The 8,462-nt window shown below is 27.0% G+C and overlaps 2 protein-coding genes across 3 annotated transcripts in view; one reads left to right on the top strand and one right to left on the bottom strand.

The window, feature by feature from the left end:
• LOC108773066 (centromere protein I) overlaps nucleotides 1-1,671 on the bottom strand; it is a 7,237-nt gene extending 5,566 nt beyond the window's left edge. Inside the window, exon 1 of the mRNA XM_018538784.1 lies at nucleotides 1,589-1,671. Within this exon, the coding sequence (XP_018394286.1) occupies nucleotides 1,589-1,671 (83 nt within the window). The remainder of the gene's footprint in view (nucleotides 1-1,588) is intronic.
• Nucleotides 1,665-8,462, top strand: part of AP-1sigma (AP-1 complex subunit sigma-2) — a 7,951-nt gene continuing 1,153 nt past the window's right edge. Inside the window, exons 1-5 of one of the 2 annotated variants that reach the window (XM_018538819.1) lie at nucleotides 1,665-1,741; nucleotides 1,821-1,999; nucleotides 3,027-3,135; nucleotides 3,244-3,381; nucleotides 7,757-8,043. In XM_018538819.1, coding sequence (XP_018394321.1) covers nucleotides 1,739-1,741; nucleotides 1,821-1,999; nucleotides 3,027-3,135; nucleotides 3,244-3,381; nucleotides 7,757-7,801 — 474 coding nt within the window. In that variant the 5' untranslated portion in view covers nucleotides 1,665-1,738 and the 3' untranslated portion in view covers nucleotides 7,802-8,043. Of the gene's footprint in view, nucleotides 1,742-1,820; nucleotides 2,000-3,026; nucleotides 3,136-3,243; nucleotides 3,382-7,756; nucleotides 8,044-8,462 lie in introns of those variants that run through there. The other variant, XM_018538818.1, reaches the window with a different exon arrangement.

Here is an 8,462-nt window from a genome sequence, read left to right as displayed (position 1 = left end):
CGGCAAAATCGAGGCAATATTATTTATTGCAATAAATATTAGGAAAATAAACGAAGAATGGCTTCGGATAAGGTACGAATGTTTGTAAATTAGATTATTTTATACTTTACACTTTACTTTTTCAAATTTGTGGTAAAGTATAAAATGATCTAATTTACAAACATGTATCCGTACCTTATCCGAAGCCATTTTTCGTTTATTTTCCTAATATTTATTGCAATAAATAATATTTTCATAATGAAACGACGGACATATTGTACGCTTTCTCGATTTTGCCGCTTGCTGCTTGCTGTTCGTTCGGTTCAACTTCAACGAACTGCGGCAAAATGTATTTTGCGCCGGAAGTGCGTCATCTAGCTTACATAAAATTCTTAACCAATAGTAACGAATTGCTGCTGCAGCGTGCTGCGCATGAAAAAGTACCTTAACGCATAAACCATATACATAAAGAATTTGATTGGTCCATTGGCTCATGCATAAGAAAATGGACCAATGAAATTCCTTATGCACATGCTTTATGCGTTATGCAAAAGTCTGTGCTCCCCGCTTTAACGCTCGGTCTATGGTTTCTTATGTCTATGTTTGATACGAATATAGTAGTGTATGTACATACCGCGTATCAAGTGCACGATGTAAAGCATGGTCTACAACCAGGCCAATACATGGAGTAAGAAATTGACTAATCACAGTCGAATGTGAGAAGAATAATCAATTGTTATTGGTCAATTTCTTATGCCCATTTTCATCAATGCAGATTAACTTTAATCTCGATTTAACTTAGGGCTGCGCAGAATAAAAGGAACAAGGAACAGAGAACAGAGAATAAGAATTTCAGCCTATCAGAAATCATGTACTATGGAATACACACTGCTTATTCCATAGTATATGATTTCTGATAGGTTGAAATTCTTATTCTCTGTTCCCTGTTCCTTTTATTCTGCGTAGCCCCTTACTGTTCATCTTTTTCTAATTTTTAGAATTAGAAAAAGATGAAGTGCGAATCAGAGCAAATTGAACCGAGATTTATGCCCATTTCCACCAATGTAGATTAACTTTTTAATCTCGGTTCAATTTGCTCCTCGTCTTTTTCTAATTCTAAAAATTAGAAAAAGATTAACAGTAAATTAAACCGAGATTGTAGACGTGCATTGTAGACGACGCATGAGGGCTGCGCACAATAGAGGAACAGATATTAGATATTAAAAATATTAATCTATCAGAATCGTGTATTCCGGTGTAACTGGTATCTGATAGGTTAATATTTTAATATTTATAATATCTGTTCCTCCATTGTGCGCAGCCTGAGACTTGGCCTGGTTTAATCGTGCACTTGTACGCGTACTAACTTAATTATCTTAATTTCAGCGATATATGTAAATGTATACACAATAAACGTATTTAGTTAAACATTTTGATGCGTATTGTACCAATTTTATTCATCGCTCTTTAAATACATTGCTTAAATTAAGATAATTTAATAGAAAGTAACTAGTTAGTACGCGTATCAAGTGCACGATGTAAACCAGGCCACTTGCGACGCTGCTACGATACGACCAGTGTAAATTAGCCCCAAGTTTAAAGTTTATACTCGGTCAGTTCGGTGATACCGGTGATACGTTCTACGTGTACGATTCGTTCGTATTTGTGCAGGTGTCGTCGATCGTTGTCCATTACGCGTAGTGCTTTTGTGAGAGAATAAAGAATTGTGCGACACGCGAAATAGCAAGATTGCGACAATATGGTAAATCTTTACGCTATGTCTTAATTCAACAACATAACTCGATGGTAATCCTTGACCATCGCTGTCTTCTTTTTTGCAGATGCAATTTATGCTATTGTTCAGTCGCCAAGGGAAGCTTCGTTTACAGAAGTGGTATGTCGCGCATCCAGATAAGTTGAAAAAGAAAATTACGCGCGAATTGATCACCACGATACTCGCACGAAAACCAAAAATGTCGAGTTTCTTAGAATGGAAGGACGTTAAGGTTGTTTACAAAAGGTATATGATTCAATAATGATGTATATAGTAAGCTAAGGTCCGTTTTTACCAATATAGTTTAATCTTGGATTAAACCTTTTGTTCATCTTTTTCTAAAGCTGATTCTGTAACAGATTGGTAGCCTTAAATTTTATCAGTAAATTGGTGAGGTGGACTATTGGCCAACTTCACTGATTCACCAATAAGACTTATATTTGTATTCATAGTCACTAGTCAGGCCTTGTATTTAATGCTTTTTCATCTTTAATTCTTCTTTAGATATTTTGTAGTCAATAAAATAATTTATTGAGTGTCAGAAGATAAATTTAAAGGGGCCTTAAATATAAGATGTGACTATGAAATATAAATATGGGTATTATCAGCTATCGACTCATTGTAGCATAATTCTTAGAATCAAGAGATGAAAAATAAATTAAACCAATATTAAAGTTATTCTGCATTAATAGAAATAGATGTATAGCCTGGTTCCACCAATGTATTATCAACTGTAACATTGATTTAATTTACTCTATTTTTTTTTAATTGTAAGTAGATAGATTAGTTTGATCAAATTTTGATTAACTTAATTAGTGATTAATTTGTAGAGTTATACTTTTATTATTTTATTATAAAATTATTATAGAGAGTTATACTTTTATTATTTTATTAATGTAAATAGAATTATAATGGATCTTAGTTATTTAATATAGAAGCAAATATTAGATTAGGGACAAAGAATTATATAGTTAGAAATTTTACTTGTAGCAATTTCATTTGTTTGATTAAAATAATTTTCTAAATAACTAATAATTAACATAAATGGAGTTATTAATTTAATTTATTTTTAAGTTATTTAGCATTTTTTTTGGAAAAAAATTAGATTAGGAACAAAAATTTTATTAGAAATTTTGTTTTAATATTTTTATTATAGTCAGATTATTGATTTATCAAAATTTTATCAAAGTTATCTTTAATCTGCGATACCATTTTATGATTTGTAGAAAGTTTTTTTTTTTATTGTAAACAAGCTTCTTATTTATGCTTACAGATATGCAAGTTTATATTTCTGCTGTGCAATTGAACAGAATGACAATGAATTACTAACATTAGAGATTATACATCGATATGTTGAATTATTGGATAAGTATTTTGGTAGTGTGAGTATTATGTTATTGAAATAATGTATTTAAAGTAAATTTCAGTTAAACCTTACAATTTATTGTAATATTACATATTATAATTTATTGTTTATAATTTATTATCAGGTATGCGAATTGGATATAATTTTCAATTTTGAAAAGGCATACTTTATCTTAGACGAGTTGCTTGTTGGTGGGGAAATTCAAGAAACTAGCAAAAAAAATGTATTGAAAGCCATTGCTGCCCAGGACCTGTTACAGGAGGTTAGTTACGGTGATGTACCCCTTGAATTGTAACATGTCTTAATTAATAGTACACAAAGGTTGTATACATAGTTTCCTTTTACAGTCAATTTTTTTGCTGTAAAAGAAGTATTTTTAGATCGTTTTATCTTGCTACTAGCTGTTTACACTTAATACATAAGGACTCATATATTTAGCAAAATTGTGGCTCACATATAGAAAGTACAAATGAAAGTGTTGTATTTCCATTTGCATAATTAATTTAAAATATGTTAAAACGATCTATACTCCTTCTTGCCAGTCATGTGTCGTTTTAATTAAATGATCATGATATTGCAGGAGTTAAGCATGTATAAAATCTATTTAAATTAGGTGAAATTACAATCAAATTGCTCTTGTCTCAATTTTATTCAGTTTAATTCTTTTTGCAACAGGGGTTTACTATTTCTTTTTTATAGAAATGTACATGTGAAAAATATAATATTGGAACAAATTTTTGACATACAATCGGTCTTGACAATTATCTATTTTTTAAGTATTTTATTTGACACCTAATGATAATAGATTTATACAGATACATAAATGAATCCATACAAAATACATGCATGAAGGCATTCAAAGATATTAATAATTACCTCTTTATATGAAGAAATTTGAATTTCTTAGCTTTAATATTGCTTGTCTTCTTGCATAATCATTAGTAATATACATACTATATCTATTTAGAGACAGATGAGCTTCCTTCTTTGTTGACAATTCTGTGTTGTAATATTTGATGTTGCACGATGTGATTGAATAGTTAGCTTTTTGCATTCACGTTGATATTTCGTATATATGAGAAGTTTTATTGCTTGTATGTATATGATATGTATAGTCACAATTCAGTACTATGTTTACAAGTTATTTCTCACACGTGCTGTTTTATATAATATTATATATAAAATCAGGTAATTTTTTATTTTATAATATATTATGTTTGTATATCATAAATATTATATACTTTGGACTGGGAGATATTTTCAAAATTAATAACTCATCAAGAGTCTTCAATCTTTCTTTCTATGTCACAAATGCCTCTATTATAAACATAACATTCAATTTTTCTATATATTTTAACGATTCTATTTTTTTAAGCATGATCAACATATCATCTGCATTGTAATGTCATATATTGATGATAGAAAATTATAAGATAAACAAGCTTAAATGTTAAATATTAAATGTTATAGACAATCCTGCGTGCGTAATTGCTTATATACGCTTCTCGTTTATCTATAAATGAACTTATATAGTACTTTATTGTAAATATTTTAATTATTGACAATGTAAGGTATATGTTTAACATATACAGCATTTATATAGTGAACATATATAGTAACTATTGTTACATAATTTATACGACAAAAAAAGATATTTTTTGAAGTTTGTATTATTTCTTATAAATATATAAGAAACGTTGGTCATCTAAGTTTTTGTAATTTTGATACAGCTATAATTTACAACAGTAATTTAAAGAAATAGTACAAAAAAGTATTTTTAATACCTGCTAAAAGATAAAGATTTTATTGAACTCAAGATATTAATTTTACACAACATATACAATGCAAAACGTTTGCAGTTGATTTTATTTATTTAAAAGAGATGATACTAAATTTTTTTAACCTATGTGCTATGACATTACTCTGTATATATTTTTGTGCTTATAGCAGATACTGATGAGTTTAAAATATCGTACATATTGTATGAAGTATAGTATTGCAAAAAAATTGATAAATCAAAGTTATATGTTCTAAATTGATAATATAAAAAATGTCTAAAATGACATTTAAAGCGATAAAATTTAAATTTTATTTAAAATATGTGCGATATAAATTTCTAAACTGTAATATCTATCGAGTGAGAAATTCTTTTTATTGTTATTATCCATTTTGCCATTTGAATAGTTCAATTAATTAAATTGTGTATTAATAATATAACATATATTGTTTTCAGTATGTATGCCATTTAAATTATTTAACATAGGTTGGTATTCAATATTCATAGTCTGTTCTTATATTTAAGGCCGTCTTAAGTAGTCTTAAGATGTTATAAATCACAATCATAGAATTGTATCAGCATATTAAGATATTACTTAAAATAGTCTTGGAATAAGAACGGACTATAAATATTGACCACAAGTATCATTGTTCATTCTAGTCTATTATTAGCTTATTTGAATAAGATATTATAGTTCACAAAAAATAAACATAATAAATATAATACTTTATACACATAAACTTTCCTAATTTAAAAAACATAATTCAATTTACTTAATAAATAAATGGAATAAATAACAAATAAATTTAAGAAAGAATTAATTTTTTCCAAGTTTTTATGAATTATATCGCTCTATAAATGTGTGTATATATATATATATAAAATATTAAAACTTAAATATATACGTCGACCCGCCATCAGAGGTCTATTGATATTCGCAAATTCTCGCAAGTGATGAGAATCTCGATTTAATAACTTATACCGGTGTCTAAGGTAGGCTTCCATTACAATATCTTACTGATGAGTCCAGTAGTGGAAGCCGGGACGAAACGCCAACATTACGTGATAATCTTCGCAATATATTAGAATAATAAAATAATTAATTAAAGATTTTAACGAATCTATGGCTCGTAGCCCTGTTCTCTTATTTTAAATTCATTGAGCCTTATTACAATTTAAATCTTAAATATATATATATATATTCAAAAAATATATATATATTCAATATATATATATATTCAAGTTTTAATATTATTATTTCAAAAATTACATACATTGCTAAGATATTATTTTTTATATTTTAAAAAATGTAAAATATTAATGGTAATAAGTAATAACCGTTAATGAGTTACAATAAAAAGCATTGTTAGTCTTTTAAATTGTAAAACTTAAATTTGAATAATAAACAATTAGGAAATATTAGTTGAATAAAAGTACTATATTTATGAATATTACATGTTTACATGAATAATTACATATAAATATTTATAAAACAAATCAGGCATAATCTGAATACAACATATAATCATTTCATAATAGTCTTTATAGAATACTTTATGTAGACGAGAAAAAACTGAAATTGCTATAGAAATCTCGTAAAATAATGCATAATATTTCATCGTATTGCATAAGTTATTTTCAATATCTCAAAATTGCATTTGGGTTGATTTATGTATATATTAATTAAAATAAATCAAGTGCATGTGATGTTAATAGAATGACGAAATATTCTAAAATCGAAAACAAAGAAACGTTACTAATAATTACATTGCGGATTTGCTTGACTAGTTCGCTCAGATATCGACGATAGTCATTGTGTATGATAGAGACGTAGATGCAGAAAAATATGAAAAATGTATGATAAAAAGAACTGGTGCATGATGACTGTCATCAAAAACCGAGTAATTAAATCAGGCAAGCTAATCCGCGCAAATTGCTATTAACTGCCATATAACTATATGTTTATCAATTTATACGAAAGCATGGCACCAATGTACTTGTATCATTTTTAATAAAGATAAAAAAACATTAATGATATTATTGCCATATTAATATCTTATGAACTTCGCATTCAGATATAGATTAATCAGTTATTTCATAGATTATGATAGTAAAGCAGCACTAGAACTAGTATAAATGAGAAGTGTATTATTACGTTGCTGTTTATAAGTAACATGTTGATATGTGTATATGTATGCCATCAGAATCTTTAATAAATATTTTTCAACAATTGTATTTATATTTTGTAACATTTGTCTCATATATTTTGTTTTCTAAGTAACATATTTAGTTTTACTTTTCATGGAAAATTCCATAGAATTTTATTAATATTATCATCTATGTTACACAGGAAACGGCATTTAAAATGTGTGACACATTAATTAAAATATTTTTAAAAATATTAATTTATGGAAAAAATGTTACAAGTAAACGTTACAAAATTTAAAGTTATTGTAATTGGATGAATTTAATTGATAATAAGCGACTTATTATATCTGTGTTGAGAACAATTATTTACAAAAATTGTATACATTTTTTTCTAAACAAAATAACACAAATGACAATGAATTTGTTAGTAACAAAATATTTTTTTATTTTATTGTTATATTTTATATTTAATTAATAATAATATTTTATATTTATAATAACATTTTTAAAGTTTCGAAAAAAAAATATAAAATAATTAATGTGATTTAAAAAAAATACTATGGAACTCTTTTTAGAAGGGATTTGGTTTAATTTTTTGAATGTCGGTAATATATTACAGTGTGTAATATCATGTGTGTTAAGCCCATGGTAGATAGGGACAAAGTAGAAGTTTAGCGAAGACTAGTTAGTTTTTCTTTGTTTGTTGTGGAAGGACGAAGCTGTGGACGGTGCTCTGCGGGAGATAGGGCTTTTATAGGTACCCTATTGTTTGCATGAGCTTCATGGACAGAATATCGACCAACACGATCGACCGAAAAACAAGAAAAGGCTTACCCGCTGCATGATGCCATTACAACTCTACTATATAAATATACATACTTATAGATTCTCAAGTCAACTTTACTAGTCATATACGAGACGTTTAAGACGTTGTGAATTTTCTTTCTTCAACGAAAACTTGATTGATAAACAAATTTTTTTCTTATTTTTAAAATTTTTGAGTGGCAAAAATGTGATATTTAAAATTTTGTTAAGAAACATTGTTTATTAAATTAAAGAAAATATATTTTTTATATATTTGAAGAATGTAAAAATTGGAAAATTATTCACGAAAAATTTATTATTAGTTTATTCAAGAATTTGGATTCGAAATTGAAATAAATAAAATAAATAAGAAAACATTCTTTCTTTTTTTTTTAAATATTAGTTCTTAGTAACCGCAATTGAGAGAAAGTACACAATGCCTGGAGCATTCTCTGTGTATGTTAATATAATATATTTTTATATCTCGAGGAAGATTACTCTTGCACATAGAACAAGTTATTATGTTACTAACCAAAGGCTGAATTACGATTCTTAAACTTTAACTTTTAACCTATTAACGAGTAAGTAATTATATATATATATATATACATATA

Source organism: Cyphomyrmex costatus, unplaced genomic scaffold, assembly GCF_001594065.2.
Source record: "Cyphomyrmex costatus isolate MS0001 unplaced genomic scaffold, Ccosl1.0 scaffold199, whole genome shotgun sequence".
Classification (NCBI taxonomy): domain Eukaryota; kingdom Metazoa; phylum Arthropoda; class Insecta; order Hymenoptera; family Formicidae; genus Cyphomyrmex; species Cyphomyrmex costatus.
The sequence above is the reverse complement of the archived record's forward strand: the minus strand, read 5'-3'. Positions and strand labels throughout refer to the sequence as shown.